The sequence below is a fragment of the Balaenoptera musculus genome, chromosome 12 (genome assembly GCF_009873245.2).
Source record: "Balaenoptera musculus isolate JJ_BM4_2016_0621 chromosome 12, mBalMus1.pri.v3, whole genome shotgun sequence".
In the NCBI taxonomy this organism is placed as follows: Eukaryota; Metazoa; Chordata; class Mammalia; order Artiodactyla; family Balaenopteridae; genus Balaenoptera; species Balaenoptera musculus.
This window is the reverse complement of record NC_045796.1, coordinates 61,786,069-61,803,206: the sequence shown is the minus strand read 5'-3', so window position 1 is coordinate 61,803,206 and position 17,138 is coordinate 61,786,069. Positions and strand designations below refer to the sequence as shown.

At 37.6% G+C, this 17,138-nt stretch overlaps 1 protein-coding gene across 8 annotated transcripts in view; it reads left to right on the top strand.

Moving 5' to 3' along the window:
* KLHL32 (kelch like family member 32) overlaps positions 1–16,753 on the top strand; it is a 229,167-nt gene extending 212,414 nt beyond the window's left edge. For 6 of the 8 annotated variants that reach the window (XM_036872155.1, XM_036872153.1, XM_036872151.1 and 3 more), the window contains one exon: positions 15,083–16,713. In XM_036872155.1, coding sequence (XP_036728050.1) covers positions 15,083–15,244 — 162 coding nt within the window. In that variant the 3' untranslated portion in view covers positions 15,245–16,713. Of the gene's footprint in view, positions 1–15,082 lie in introns of all 8 variants that reach the window. The other 2 variants (XM_036872158.1, XM_036872159.1) reach the window with 1 other exon arrangement.
* Positions 16,754–17,138: the final 385 nt, after the last annotated feature.

Genomic DNA, 17,138 nt, shown 5'->3' with positions numbered 1-17,138 from the left:
AAAATTAAGTATTATGTATGTAGACTATAATCTCTAACTAACTACAATGCAATTAAGTTAGAACTTAAAAAGTTAGTTAAATAAACTCCTATTTTGCTAAATAACTCATGGGTTAAAGAAGTCCTAATGGAAGTTTAAAAAGTACCCAGAACTTAATAATAAAAACAATACATAGCAAAGCATGTGGGATACATATAGCATAATAAGTTAGAACATGAACCAAAATACCCTCAAAGTAGAAAGAGAGAATAATGATAGGAAAATAATGAAGTAGGAAACAAAAATACAGTAGAAAAAATTTTATCAAAGGCACAAGTTAGTTCTTTGAAAAATCTTGAAACTCTTTATGGGAGTCTTTAGTTAATTGAAGTCTACCTTGTACTAGAGTTTGGTCCTATCTTTCGGATAACAACAAACAAGCAAACTATTTTCTTTCAAGGAGGGCTTCCAGTCTTTCATCTGTGCATGTATTTGTCAGTCATCACTGTCTTTGGGGTTTCTTTTTGTTTTGTTCTTTTTAGAATTGTAGAACATTGAACTGAGCAACAGGCAGTGATCTGTAATGCTGGGACCCTGGTTTTTAAGTGGTTTGGGACCCTTCATTTGACTACTTACTCAATAGAAGCAAGTTTGGGTTTATTAAAAAGATGCAAATTTTAAATATACTTATGGGTATATTTCTACTAATTGTAATGTTCAATTAGATGAAGGAATAGAAATCAAGATGGAATGGTCACTAATCATATACACTAATTAATGCCTCATGACTTCTGGTTGTTCCCAAACAAATCTGTCCTCAAAAGATGAAGAGGTGAGGTACATGTGTATATCTTAAACCACTGAGGATATTCTAGAGTAGCCTCAGAACTACGGTGATTCTAAAAAAGATGCGATTCTTAAATGTTTTAATCAATGCCTGTGTTAGTGGAATAAATTTCATCTCTGAGACTGGACAGTAAAATATTCTACTATATTTGCTTTTTTAAAAAATTAGCATTATGAACAGTTCTGTGTTCCAGTGGTCATTTCGAAGTACCAAGTCAATCAGTAATTTTGCAAATGCTGTGTTTATTCCCTTGGCTGGCACAGTAGTCTCACAAAGCACAGATAAATTTGAAAAAGGCTTTTCAGAGCCTTTATGGTTTGTTTATAGATAATAAGTTCATATAAGCATATGGATTGTCACTTAAAGAGATGCTTGAAATGAAAGTCTTCATGGATAAGAGACTCATTTTAGTTATTCACAACTGGTTATGGGTTACATTACCATTCATTCTAAACTATGGTTGCACAATCTCAAATACTTGTTTTTTTGGTGACTACAGAACTATTTATTTTGGTTCACTAAAAGTAAATATGTTGATGGTTGGAGAGACTAGCTACATGTTCAAAAGCAAGCCATTTCTCTACTACTTGCTGGAAGAATATCCAACAGAGAAGAAAGATGAGAGACTGGAATAGTGTTTATGAGAAGATATTGATTAGACAGTAGAAATTCCTGAGTACCTATCAGCAGTATGAAAATTACAGGAAAGAGAGGAGACAAGATGTTGGAGTAGAAGGATGTGAGCTCACCTCTTCTTACAGGAAACACCAAAATTACAAGTGACCACTGAACAACCACTGACAAAAAAAACACTGCAACCTACCTAAAAAGTTACCCTACATCCAAAGACAAAGAAGAATCCACAACTAGATTGTAGGCGGGACACAACTGCGATAAAATCCAATCCCATATATGCCGGGTATAAAATAATTATGCCACAGAAGTTCTCCTGCAGGAGTGAAAGTCCTGAGTCCCACCTCAGGCCTCCCCAGCCTGGGGGTCTGGCAATGGGAGGAGGAGGCCCCAGAGAATGTGGCTTTGAAGGCCAGCAGGGTTTGACCACAGGGATTCCACAGGACTGGGGGAAACAGAAACTCCACTCTTGGAGGGCGCACACAGGGTCTTGTGCACGTCAGGACTCAGGGAAAAAGTGGTGACCTCATGAGAGACTGGGGCAGACTTACGTGCTAGTATTATATTGGAGGGTCTCCTGCAGAGGCAGGGGGCGGCTGACTCAGGGACAAGGACACTGGACACAAGGACACTGGCGGTGGTAGTCTGGGGTGTACTCATTGCCGTGAGCCCTCTTGGAGGCCTCCATTTTCTCACCAAGACCTGGCCCCAACCAACAGTCTGTAGTTCCAATGCTGAGATATCTCAGGCCAAACAACCAACAGGGTGGGAAAACAGACCCACACATCAGCAGAGAGGCGCTTAAAGTCTTCCTGAATAAACAGGTAGCTGATAAACACACCCCCTGACATGGTCCATCCCACCAGAGGGACAAGACCCAGCTCTACCCACGAGTGGGCAGGTACCAGTCCATGCCACCAGGAAGCCTGTACAAGCCTCTTAGCCTCATCCACCAGAGGGCAGACAGCAGAAGCAAGAACTACAAACATGTAGCCTGCAAAACAGAAACTGCAATCACAGAAAGTTAGACAAAATGAGACGGCAGAGGAATATGTCCCAGATAAAGGAAAAAGATAAAACCCTAGAATAACAAAGTGAAGTGGAGGTAGGCAATCTACCTGAAGAAGAATTCAGAGTAATGATAGTAAAGATGATCCAAGATCTCGGAAAAAAGAGTGGAGGCACAGATTGAGAAGATACAAGAAATTTTTAACAGAGACCTAGAACTAAAGAAAAAACAAAGAGAGAGGAACAATACAATAACTGAAATGAAAAATAACACTAGAAGGAATCAATAACAGAATAACTGAGGCAGAAGAATGGATAAGTGAGCTGGAAGACAGAATGGTGGAAATCACTGCTACAGAACAGAATAAAGAAAATAAGAATGAAAAGAAATGAGGACAGTCTCAGAGACCTCTGGGACAACATTAAATGCATCAACATTCACATTATAGGGGTCCCAGAAGGAGAAGAGAGAAAGAAAGGGCCTGAGAAAATATTTGAAGAAATAATAGCTGACAACTTCCCTAACATGGGAAAGAAAACAGTCACCCAAGCCTAGGACGTGCAGAGAGTCCCAGGCAGGATAAACCCAAGGATGAACACACTGCGACACATAGTAATAAAACTGACAAAAATTGAAGACAAAGAGAAAATATTAAAAGCAACAAGGGAAAAAGCAACGGATAACATACAAGGGAACTCCCATAAGGTTATCAGCTGATTTCTGAAGAAACTCTGCAGGCCAGGAGTGGCACCATATATTTAAAGTGATGAAAGGGAAGAACCTACAACCAAGAATACTCTACTCAGCAAAGCTCGCATTCAGATTCGACGGAGAAATCAAAAGCTTTACAGAGAAGCAAAAGCTAAGAGAATTCAGCACCACCAAACCAGCTTTGTAACCAATGCTAAAGGAAATTCTCTAGGTGGAAAAGAAAAGGCCACAACTAGAAACAAAAAAAATTATGAGTGGGAAAGCTCACTGGTAAAGGCAAACATACAGTAAAGGTAGGAAATCATCTGCACACAAATACGATATCAAAACCAGCAACTGTGAGAAGAGGAGAGCACAAAAGCAGGACATTGGATATCCATTTGAAATTAAAAGACCAGCAACTTAAAAAAATCTTGTTTATATATTGATGGCTATATCAAAACCTCATGGAAAATGCAAACCGAAAATCTACAATAGATACAAACACAAAAAAAGAAAAAGGAATCCAAACAAAACACGAAAGTTAGTCATCAAATCACGAGAACAAAAGAGGAAGGGAAGACAAAACACCTACAAAAACAAATCCAAAACAATTAACAAAATGGCAGTATGAACATACGTACTGTACAGGGTTCAAGATGGCGGAGTAGAAGGACGTGCTCTCACTCCCTCTTGCAAGAAGACCGGAATCACAACTAACTGCTGAACAATCATTGACAGGAAGACACTGGAACTCACCAAAAAAGATACCCCACATCCAAAGACAAAGGGGAAGCCACAATGAGACTGTAGGAGGGGCGCAATCACAATAAAATCAAATCCCATAACTGCTGGGTGGGTGACTCACAAACTGGAGAACACTTATACCACAGTGTCCACCCACTGGAGTGAAGGTTTTGAGTCCCAGGTCAGGCTTCCCAACCTGGGTGTCTGGCAACGGGAGAAGGAATTGCTAGAGAATCAGACTTTGAAGGCTAGCGGGATTTGATTGCAGGACTTTGACAGGAATGGGGGAAACAAAGACTCCACTCTTGGAGGGCACACACAAAGTAGTGTGTGCATCGGGACCCAGGGGAAGGAGCAGTGACCCCACAGGAGACTGAACCAGACCTACCTGCTAGTGTTGGAGGGTCTCCTGCAGAGGCGGGGGGTGGCTGTGTCTCACCATAAGGACAGGGACACTGGCAACAGAAGTTCTGGAAGTACTCCTTGGCGTGAGCCCTCCCAGAGTCCACCATTAGCCCCACCAAAGAGCCCAGGTAGGCTCCAGTGTTGGGTTGCCTCAGGCCAAACAACCAACAGGGAGAGAACCCAGCCCCACCCATCAGCAGACAAGCGGATTAAAGTTTTACTGAGCTCTGTCCACCAGAGCAACAGCCAGCTCTACCCACCACCAGTCCCTCCCATCAGGAAACTTGCACAAGCCTCTTAGATAACCTCATCCACCAGAGGGCAGACAGCAGAAGCAAGAAGAACTACCATCCTGCAGCCTGCGGAACAAAAACCACATTCAAAGAAAGATAGACAAGATGAAAAGGCAGAGGGCTATGTACCAGATAAAGGAACAAGATAAAACCCCAGAAAAACAGCTAAATTAAGTGGAGATAGGCAACCTTCCAGAAAAAGAATTCAGAATACTGATAGTGAAGATGATCCAGAACCTTGGAAGAAGAATGGAGGCAAAGATCGAGAAGATGCAAGAAATGTTTAACAAAGACCTAGAAGAATTAAAGAGCAAACAGAGATGAACAATACAATAACTAAAATGAAAAACACACTAGAAGGAATCAATAGCAGAATAACTGAGGCAGAAGAACAGATAAATGACCTAGAAGACAGAATGGTGGAATTCACTGCTGTGGAACAGAAGAAAGAAAGAATGAAAAGAAATGAAGACAGCCTAAGAGACCTCTGGGACAACATTAAATGCACCAACATTTGCATAATAGGGGTCCCAGAAGGAGAAGAGAGAGAGAAAGGACCCCAGAAAATACTTGAAGAGACTATAGTCGAAACCTTCCCTAACATGGGAAAGGAGATAGCCACCCAAGTCCAGGAAGCGCAGAGAGTCCCATACAGGATAAACCCAAGGAGAAACACGCCGAGACACATAGTAATCAAAGTGGCAAAAATTAAAGACAAAGAAAAATTACTGAAAGCAGCAAGGGAAAAACGACAAATAACATACAAGGGAACTCCTATAAGGTTAACAGCTGATTTCTCAGCAGAAACTCTACAAGCCAGAAGGGAGTGGCAGAATCCAACAACACATTTAAAGGACGATACGCCATGATCAAGTGGGATTTATGCCAGGGATGCAAGGAGTCTTCAATATATGCAAATCAATCAATGTGATACACTCTTTTAACAAACTGAAGAATAAAAACCATATGATCATCTCAATAGGTGCAGAAAAAGCTTTTGATAAAATTCAACACCCATTTACAATAAAAACTCTCCAGAAAGTGGGCATAGAGGGAACCTACCTCAACATAATAAAGGCCATATATGACAAACCCACAGCAAACATCATTCTCAATGGTGAAAAACTGAAAGCATTTCCTCTAAGATCAGGAACAAGACAAGGATGTCCACTCTCGCCACTATTATTCAACATAGTTTTGGAAGTCCTAGCCACGGCAATCAGAGAAGAAAAAGAAATAAAAGGAATACAAATTGGAAAAGAAGAAGTAAAACTGTCACTGATTGCAGATGACACGATACTATACATAGATAATCCTAAAGATGCCACCAGAAAACTACTAGAGCTAATCAGTGAATTTGGTAAAGTTGTAGGATACAAAATTAATGCACAGAAACCTCTTTCATCCTATACACCAACGACGAAAGATCAGAAAGAGAAATTAAGGAAACAATCCCATTCACCATTGCAACAAAAAGAATAAAATACCTAGGAATAAACCCTCCTAAGGAGGTAAAACACCTGTACTCAGAAAACTATAAGACACTGATGAAAGAAATCAAAAATGACACAAACAGATGGAGAGATATACCATGTTCTTGGATTGGAAGAATCAATATTGTGAAAATGACTATACTACCCAAAGCAATCTACAGATTCAGTGCAATCCCTATCAAATTAGCAATGGCATTTTTTACAGAACTAGAAGAAAAAAATCTTAAAATTTGTATGGAGACACAAAAGACCCCAAATAGCCAAAGCAGTCTTGAGGGAAAAAAATGGAGCTGGAGGAATCAGACTCCCTGACTTCAGACTATACTACAAAGCTACAGTAATCAAGACAATATGGTACTGTCACAATAACAGAAATACACATCAATGGAACAGGATAGAAAGCCCAGAGATAAACCCACGCACCTATGGTCAACTAATCTACGACAAAGGAGGCAAGGATATACAATGGAGGAAAGACAGTCTGGGAAAACTGGACAGCTACATGTAAAAGAATGAAATTAGAACACTCCCTAACACCACACACAAAAAATAAACTCAAAATGGATTAGAGACCTAAATGTAACTGGACACTATAAAACTCTTAGAGGAAAACATATGAAGAACACTCTTTGACATAAATCACAGCAAGATCTTTTTTGATCCACCTCCTAGAGTAATGGAAATAAAAACAAAAATAAACAAATGGGACCTAATGAAACTTAAAAGCTTTTGCAAAGCAAAAGAAACTACAAACAAGACGAAAAGACAACCCTCAGAATGGGAGAAAATATTTGCAAATGCATCAACCGACAAAGCATTAATCTCCAAAATATATAAACAGCTCATGCAGCTCAATATTAAAAAAACAAACAACCCAATCAAAAAATGGGCAGAAGACCTAAACAGACATTTTTCTAAAGAAGACATACAGATGGCCAAGAAGCACATGAAAAGCTGCTCATCATCACTAATTATTACAGAAATGCAAATCAAAACTACAATGAGAACATGTTTGAAATTATTCTGTCCATTATGTCTTATAAAGTTTAAAATCAACAACAACAAAAAAACTACAATGAGGTATCACCTCACACCAGTTAGAATGGGCATCATCAGAAAATCTACAAACAACCAATGTTGGAGAGGGTGTGGTGAAAAGGAAACCCTCTTGCACTGTTGGTGGGAATGTAAATTGATAGAGCCACTATGGAGAACAGTATGGAGGTTCCTTAAAAAACTAAAAACAGAACTACCATATGACCCAGCAATCCCACTACTGGGCATATACCCAGAGAAAACCATAATTCAAAAAGACACATGCACCCCAATGTTCATTGCAGCACTGTTTACAATAGCCAGGTCATGGAAGCAACCTAAATGCCCATCAACAGATGAATGGATAAAGAAGATGTGGTATACATATACAATGGAATATTACTCCGCCATAAAAAGGAACGAAATTGGGTCATTTGTAGAGACGTGGATGAATCTAGAGACTGTCATACAGAGTGAAGTAAGTCAGAAGGAGAAAAACAAATATTACATATTAACGCATATATGTGGAATCTAGAAAAATGGTACAGATGAACCAGTTTGCAAGGCAGAAACTAAGACACAGATGTAGAGAACAAATGTATGGACACCAAAGGGGGAAAGTGGTGGGGGGTGGGGGTGGTGGTGTGATGAATTGGGAGATTGGGATTGACATATATATGCTAATATGTATAAAATGGATAACTAATAAGAACCTGTTGTATAAAAATTAAAAAAAAAAAGAACATACATATTGATGATTACCTTAAATGTAAATGGATTAGATGCTCCACCCAAAAGATACATATTGACTGAATGGATACAAAAACAAAACCCATATATATGCTGTCTACAAAAGACCTACTTCAGATCTAGGTACACATAGACTGAAAGTAAGAGGATGCAAAAATGTATTCCATGCAAATGCAGCTCAAAAGAAAGCTGGAGTAGCAGTACTCATATCACACAAAATAGACTTTAAGATAAAGATTGTTACAGGAGACAAAGAAGGACACTACATAATGATAAAGGGATCAATGCAAGAAAAAGATACAGCAACTGTAAATATATATGCACCCAACATAGGAGCACCTCAATTTATAAGGCAAATACTTACAGCCATAAAAAGGGAAATAATACTGGGAGACTTTCACACCCCACTTTCATCAATGGACAGATCATCCACACAGAAAATCAATAAGGAAAACACAGGTTTAAATGACACATTAGATCAGATGCACTTAACTGATATTTATAGGCATTCCATCCAAAAGCAGCAGAGTACACATTCTTCTCAAGTGCACATGGAACACTCTCCAGGATTGAGCACATGCTGGGCCAGAAAACGAGCCTTGGTAAATTCAAGAAAATTGAAATCATATCAAGCATCTTCTCTGACCACAACACTATGAGATTAGAAATCAACTACAAGAAAAAAAAATTGTGAAAAACACAAATATGTGGAAGCTAAACAATATACTACTAAACAACCAATGGATCACTGAAGAAATCAAAGAGGAAATAAAAAAATACCTAGAGACAAATGAAAATGAAAACATGATGATCCAAAACCTATGGGACACAGCAAAAGCACTTCTAAGAGGGAAGTTTATAGCGATACAAGAAAAAATCTCAAACAACTTAGTCTTACACCTAAAGCAACTAGAGAAAGAAAAACAAAACCCAAGGTTAGTAGAAGGAAAGGAATCATAAAGATCAGAGCAGAAATAAATGAAATAGAGATGAAGAAAACAATAGAAAAGATCAGTGAAACTAAAAGCTGGTTTTTTGAAAAGATAAAGTTGAAAAACTTTAGCTAGACTCATCAAGAAGAAGAGGGAGAGGGCTCAAATCAATAAAATTAGAAATGAAAAAGTTACAGTGGGCACCTCAGAAATACAAAGGATCATAAGAGATTACTACAAGCAGCTATATGCCAATAAAATAGACAACGTAGAAGAAATGGACAAACTCTTAGAAACGTACAACCTCCCAAAACTAGACCAGAAAGAAATAGAAAATATGAACAGACCAATCCAAAGTACTGCAATTGAAACTGTGATTTAAAAACTCCCAACAAACGGAAGTCCAGGAACAGATAGCTTCACAGGCGAATTCTACCAAACATTTAGAGAAGAGTTAACACCTATCCTTCTGAAACTATTGCAAAAAATCGCAGTGGAAGGAACACTCCCAAGTTCATTCTATGAGGCCACCATCACCCTGATACCAAAACCCGATAAAGTTTATCACAAAAAATAGAAAATTACAGGCCAATATCACTGATGAACATAGATGCAAAAATCCTCAACAAAATACCAGCAAATCAAATCAAACAATACATTAAAAGGATCATACACCATGATCAAATGTATACCATAATTTATTCCAGGGATGCAAGGATTCTTCAATATATGCAAATCAGTGTAATACAGCACATCAACGAACTGAATAAAAAACCATATGATCATCTCTATAGATGCAGAAAAAGCTTTTGACAAAATTCAACACCCATTTATGATAAAAACTCTCCAGAAAGTGGGCACAGAGGGAACATACCTCAACATAATAAAGGCCATATTTGACCAACCTACAGCTAACATCATACTCGACAGTGAAAAGCTGAAAGCATTTCCTCTAAGATCAGGAACAGGACAAGGATGCCCATCTTGCCACTATTAGTCAACATAGTTTTGGAAATCCTAGCCATGGCATTCAGAGAAGAAAAAGAAATAAAAGGAATCCAAATTGGAAAAGAAGTAAAACTGTCACTGTTTGCAGATGGCATGATACTATACATAGAAAATCTAAAGATGCTACCAGAAAACTACTAGAGCTCATCAATGAAATGGGTAAAGTTGCAGGATACAAAATTAATACACAGAAATTGCTTGCATTCCTATACACTAACAATGAAAGATTAGAAAGAGAAATTTAAAAAACAATCCATTTACCATAGCATCAAAAAGAATAAAATACCTAGGAATAAGGCTACCTAAGGAGGCAATATACCTGCACTCTAAAAACTATAAAATGCTGATAAAAGAAATCAAAGATAACACAAACAGATGGAAAGATATACCATGTTCTTGGATTGGAACAATCAATATTGTCAAAATGACTGTACTACCCAAGGCAATCTACAGATTCAATGCAATCCCTATCAAATTACCAATGGTATTTTCCACAGAACTAGAACAAAGAATCTTAAAATTTGTGTGGAGATGCGAAAGACCCCAAATAGCCAAAGCAATCTTGAGAAAGAAAAATGGAGCTGGAGGAATCAGGTTCCCTGACTTCAGACTGTACTACAAAGCTACAGTTCAAAACAGTATGGTAGTGGCACAAAAACCATATAGAGATCCATGGAACAGGGTAAAAAGCCCAGAAATAAACCCATGAACCTATGGTCAATTACTATATGATAAAGGTGGCAAGAATATACAATGGAGAAAGGACATTCTCTTCAATAAATGGTGCTGGGAAAACTGGACAGCTACATGCATAAAAAAAAAGAAATTATAATATTCTTTAACACCATACACAAAAATAAACTCAAAATGGATTAAAGACCTAAATGTAAGACTCGAGACTATAAAACTCTCAGAGGAAAACATAGGCAGAACACTCTTTTACATAAATCACTGCAATAGCTTTTTTGATCCGTCTCCTAGAGTAATAGAAATAAACACAAACAAATGGAACCTAGTTAAACTCAAAAGCTTTTGCACAGCAAAGGAAACCATAAACAAAACGAAAAGACAACCCATAGAATGGGAGAAAATATTTGCAAATGATGTGGCCAGAAGGGATTAATCTCCAAAATTTACAAACAGCTCATGTGGCTCAATATCAAAAAACAAACAACCCAATCAAAAAATGGGCAGAAGACCTAAATAGACATTTCTCCAAAGAAGACATACAGATGGCCAAGAGGCACATGAAAAGATGCTTAACATTGCGAATTATTAGAGAAATGTTAAGTCAAAACTACACTGAGATATCACCTCCCACCAGTCAGAATGGCCATCATCAAAAAATCTAGAAACAATAAATGCTGGAGAGGGTGTGGAGAAAAGGGAACCCTCCTACACCGCTGGTGGGAATGTAAATTGATACAGGCACTATGGAGAACAGTATGGAGGCTCCTTAAAAAACTAAAAAAAGAGCTGCCATGTGATCCGGCAATCCCACTCCTGGGCATAAATCTGGAGAAAAACATGGTTCGAAGGGATACATGCCCCCAGTGTTCACTGCAGCACTGTTTACGATAGTGCTGTTTATGATGTTTAAGACATGGAAGCAACCTAAATGTTCAATGACAGTTGAATGGATAAAGCTGTGGTACATATATACAATGGAATATTACTCAGCCATTAAAAAGAATGAAATAATGCCATTTGCAGAAACATTGATGGACCTGGAGACTATCATACTAAGTGAAGTAAGTCAGAGAAAGACAAATATCATATGATATCGCTTATATGTAGAATCTAAAAAAATGATACAAATGAACTTATTTACAAAACAAAAACAGACTCACAGACAGAGTACAAACTTATGGTCACCAGGGGCGAAGGGTGGGGGGAGGGATAGATTGGGAGATTAGGACTGACATGTCCACACTGCTAAATTTAAAACAGATAAGCAATAAGGACCTACTGTATAGCACAGGGAACTTTGCTCAAGTCTGTAAGAACCTAAATGGGAAAAGAATTTGATAAATAATAGATACATGTATATGTATAACTGAATCACTTTGCTGTACACCTGAAACTAACACATTGTTAATCAACTATAACTCCAATATAAAATAAAAATTAAAAAAAATATTTTAAGGTCCAAAGCATTGAATAAATTCTGAGATGTGATTTGTGAGGGGGAAAAAAAAAAAGAAAGAAAATTACAGGTCAGAGTGGTGGAGAAAATAGTACAGATGTTAAAAATATCGAAGTTTAAATTTTTCATAAGTCACAAATCTATAGTATTCTTGGATTCTAAGTGCACTGCTGGCTAAGATTAATGAAGGTCACACTTAAATAGTTCACAGATTGGTCTGTTAACATCCAGAAGGACTAAAGTAATTTTCTTTGCTCTTGAAAATACCAGCCAGTAACCTGTCTCATTAGACTGACCCTTCTGGATTCTAATCAAAGCTTATTTAACTGTCATTTGTAGGATTCAGCCACAAGCATGTCAAATGTTGAGAAAGCATACTGTTCTATTTTTTTCTACTACTTGATTTAGCACAGACTATTTGATCCATTTCAAGGGCAACCCAAATAAGAGAAAGGCTGAGGTGCTCTTAAATTAATACTTGTTTAAAGATAGAGATTTGGACATGTTAGTAATACTGACGCATGTAAAATATTAAAAAATAGATTCCTGAGGAAAGTCAGGTGCTCTTCTTTATTCAGCGGGTGTGTAAGCAAACGTCTGGCACAGAGGTTGACTCTAATCTGGACGCTGTGGATGACGAGCCGCAGGTAAAGGAGCAGCCGCCTAAGTGTGCAATTGATTAGTCTGTGTTGCCAGATCACCTCCACTGCTCTTCATTTATGATTACTTCTTTTTGGCTGGAGGATATGCTGCCAAGCTGGCACCTCCTTCTCCCAAATGCCTTCTTTCTGCCAGTTTACAGGGGAGTGTTTTGTAGAAAAACTGCCAACACTTCCTTTCCCGTCTTACAGATTAAATAAATTACATCTGCTTAACATACACAGCCTCTGTTGGCCCAGGGAACCAGATAAGCTGTTTGGACAGTGACCTCAACTGATATTTTGTGTTCTAGAAATGTATTCAGTTGGGGAGGGGATATCACAAATGGCATGAAAACCTTGCTTTTTCTTGGGTTGCAACCTTGAGCCCAAGTACTGGCTCCACCACCACTTACTAGCTGTGTGATCCTGAGCAAGTCATCGAACATTCTTTGTATCTCAATTTTCTTCTCTGTAACCTGAACAATAATCTTATTTGAGGTAAATATTGAAAGACCTCTACTTCCTTATTTAATGAAATACTAGTCAAAATCCCATTGTAATTTTCCTTTTTCTCACAGGGCGGGGGAATAATACTTGTCAAATTGATCTTGAAGTTTCTCCAGGAAAGGAAAAATACAAGAATAACCAAGAAATACTTGAAAATGAATGGGGGAGACATGCCCTACCCAGTCAAAATAACTAAATGTGGTACTGTGGGAAGGTACATAAATCAATGAAAGAGAGAACAAAGAAAAATTTATATGTTGCATATACTAGAGCTATTTAAAATTAATAGTGACAGGGCATATTGTTCAATAAGTGGGATGGGACGGCTAAATGTCCATTTGGGAAAAAAAGCTACAAGGTTTGATATTTTATTTTAGGCTTTAGTGATTTCCTCCTTTATGAGCTTGGATCCCCAAATCTCAAGGGCTTCTTTCATCTAAAATAATGCATTATTACATTAAAGGCTTAAGAATTATCCACTTAGAGCGGGACTTCCCTGGTGGCTCAGTGGTTAAGAATCCGCCTGCCAATGCAGGGGACACAGGTTTGTTCCCACATGCTGTGAAGCAACTAAGCCCATGCACCACAACTACTGAGCCTGCGCTCTAGAGCCCGTGAGCCACAACTACTGAACCCGCATGCCACAACTACTGAAGCCCACACACCTAGAGCCCGTGCTCCACAACAAACAAGATAAGCCACCACAGTGAGAAGCCCGCACACCGTAACGAAGAGTAGCCCCCGCTCGCCATAACTAAAGGAAGGCTGCATGCAGCAACGAAGACCCAACGCAGCCAAAAATAAATAAATAATTTAAAAAAAGAATTTTCTATTTAGGTGACAGATGAAGGCATGAGAGTGGACAAGATCATTGAAGAAGAGTACCAAGGGGTCTGTGGTTGGAATATTGGGGCATACCTACATTTAGGATGGAGATGGAAGAAGTGGACCAAAGGTGGCCTGCGTCAATGACCAACTTATTTTTTTAAAGTCATAGAACCCAAGGGAGGAAAGGTTTTAAATAAAGGTAGCTCAGATCGGTGCTCTGTGGTGACCTAGATGGGTGGGATGCAGGGGGAGGGAAGTCCAAGAGGGAGGGGATGTATGTATACATACAGCTGATTCGCCTCGGTGTAGAGCAGAAACTAACACAACATTGTAAAGCAATTATACTCCAATAAAAAATTAATTAATTTAAAAAAAGGAAGGTTGAGGAAGGTCATATGAAAAGAGGTTAAGATGATTGAAGGCTGGAAGGAACATTATGGGTTAGACACGTAGGACATGACCAGCTTTCCTCAAGAAAGAATTTTCCTAGTAGTAAGATTAAACCAGAATCAGTGAGGTGACAGCAGGCACACACTAACAAAGAGGTTCTTTCCATATGTGGAAAGAGGTGGAACTCCAGCTTAATGGGGAAATAACTGGGGAAGAATTTCCAGAAGCAACTGAACTGATTTTTTTGAACCTGCTACTAAGCTATAATACTCTATGTGCTAGACACTGAGCTGGATGTCACCAATTTCCAGAGCAAAGCTGCAGGGTCAATGTTGTTTTCACTTTACAGGTGAGGATTTGTAAGCCAGCATACAAACAACACATACTAACTAGTTTGGGCTAGTTACTTAAGCAGTCTAAGGCAGTTTTATTAAAGGAGGATAATGCTACCTACACCTCAACACTGTTCTGAAGATTAAATTATTAAATTATATATCTGTGTATATACAAACATAACATACATATCTATGTATGTATAAACATGTACAAACACAAACAGAAATGTGTAGAATAGCACTTTGCAGGAACTTAATACATATTCCTGGTACCATACTTGAGAAAAATAGCAATGCGTAAGGTATAGTCATGGTGGCATAACTGAATTTAACTGCAGGCTTTCTTTTATGTGTACCCAGCTTTATTTTGAACAACCACCTTTAACGTACAGGTTTCTCCTCTTCTTTTGTTAGGTATTGGATGTGAGTAGAGAAGGCAAAGAAGAAGTATTCTACGGGCCTACACTTCCTTTTGCTTCCAATGGAATAGCAGCATGCTTCCTCCCAGCTCCGTATTTCACATGCCCTAACCTTCAAACTCTTCAAGTGCCTCATCACAGGATTGGCACCATCTGAAAAGCCAGTGCTCTCTTAACAACCATCATGAACACGAGGAAGAAAAAGGCCTGACTTTTGGATACTGGGCATGAAAATACTCAGTGCTCAGTGCTTCCTTGTTTTGTTTTCTAGATCTTCTATTCAGATAAACATTAGCAAAAAATGAACAGTTTTCTAAAATACACATTATTGAAAACGCTTGTCACGCTTCTCAGTGTGTGTCAATATACAGTACAATATGTATGACTTTTATGGTGGTGTAGCTTAGTGCTAACTTAATGGTCCATGGATGTTTTAAGCATCCTTTGTACACTTTGTCTAATCAGTGCTGTCCAGGACATTACCCTCTTAGTAAGGCAGTTTATTTCACAAGTACTGCCATCAATGATCTTAAAAAAAAATTGTCAGTACTTAATCTCTTTACTACTTAAGCCTGGGATTGTAATTTTTCTTTTAAAAATTTAACATTATACAGCCCTGCTGTATAAGTAGAGACTCATCATTATGACATCATAAATTTTTAAATGCCATATTTTATTCAAGGTAATACAAATAATAGAAGTACACCAGAACAGCAGATGGAATACCCAGATTTTTCACCTTGGTTGCTCTGTTGCCTTGGGCCAGGAGCTTAACTTTACATTGCTTCAGTTTTCTCACTTTTTAAGGGGGGCAATTATTGATTTCCATATTAATTCAGAAGAATGTTGTAAGGATTAGGCAAATGCTCTGAAGTACTTTGCCTAAGAAAAAAAAATGTCACTCAAATTACAAGGTATTTTACTGTTTTAGAACCTTGTAACTGAAAAAGATTATTTTTGAAGTTTAAAAATTACTAGATAGAACTTGGAACACAAGCTATGAGATAAATGATTCTGAAAAGCATGTGAAAGAGACATGCTAATTATGAAAAAGGGAGTTTACTAAAGCCAAAGATTCCTAAACTTGTACAAACACTTGCCTCAAATAATAAGTCTCTCAAACATTTCATCTAAGCTCATTTAGTGAAAAATGACATTTTAAAGCTCAAAAAAAATTAGTTGTACTAATTTCGGTACCATAAAGTGCTCTGACATAAATTTGAACCTAGTATCAGTAGTTCTAATAAAAGTTTTTCCACTTTGTTAAAGGTTATGTCAATCTTGAGTGCTTGTGGGATTCTTCTCTACCACCAATACATATTTTATTACTACCATTTTTAATAATGCATGAGAATTTTTTTAGGCTAGGTTTTTGGATTTGCTTTGTCTATAACAAAAAATAAAAAATAAAACAACTCAATAATTGTATTTGAACATAAATTCAACAAGTATAACATGAGTTTTTCCCCTTTCCTTAATCTTGTTCGGATAAGTCACCTTTATTAAAAGGAGGATTTTACTTTTTTTCCTTAGTTTAATCATTCAGCAATCCTTGTCTTAATGGGAAATTGTCATTTTATTCATGTAACCACTTTTAGTAATCAGAAGTGAATAAAAAATATTTTTTATCCTAAATATAGAATTCACTAACTTTATATAAGATACCTAAAACATTAATTAAAAAAAAAATATATATATATATAAATAAAACTTCTGGCTGGAGGGGGGAGACTAGGGGTAAGAAAAAAATGGTAAATTTTTAAAAGAACAGATTTTGTTTACACAAACAAAAAGCCTTAAGAGTATTTGTACAGTTCTGAAAAGTGAAAATTGATATTGATAATTGAGATTTAGAAGGAAAACAGAGAGTCTCTTTAAAAGGTATAAACCATCTAAATTAAATTTTTAAAATGCCTTACCATGTCAGGAAAATGGACTCCAGCGTTTCAGAAATCTTTTCAACAAGGACCTAAACAAGAATTATTTCAGATTTACTAAAATTTCTACTTGACACACAGATTTTCCATCCAGCAGTTTTACCTTATAAAACA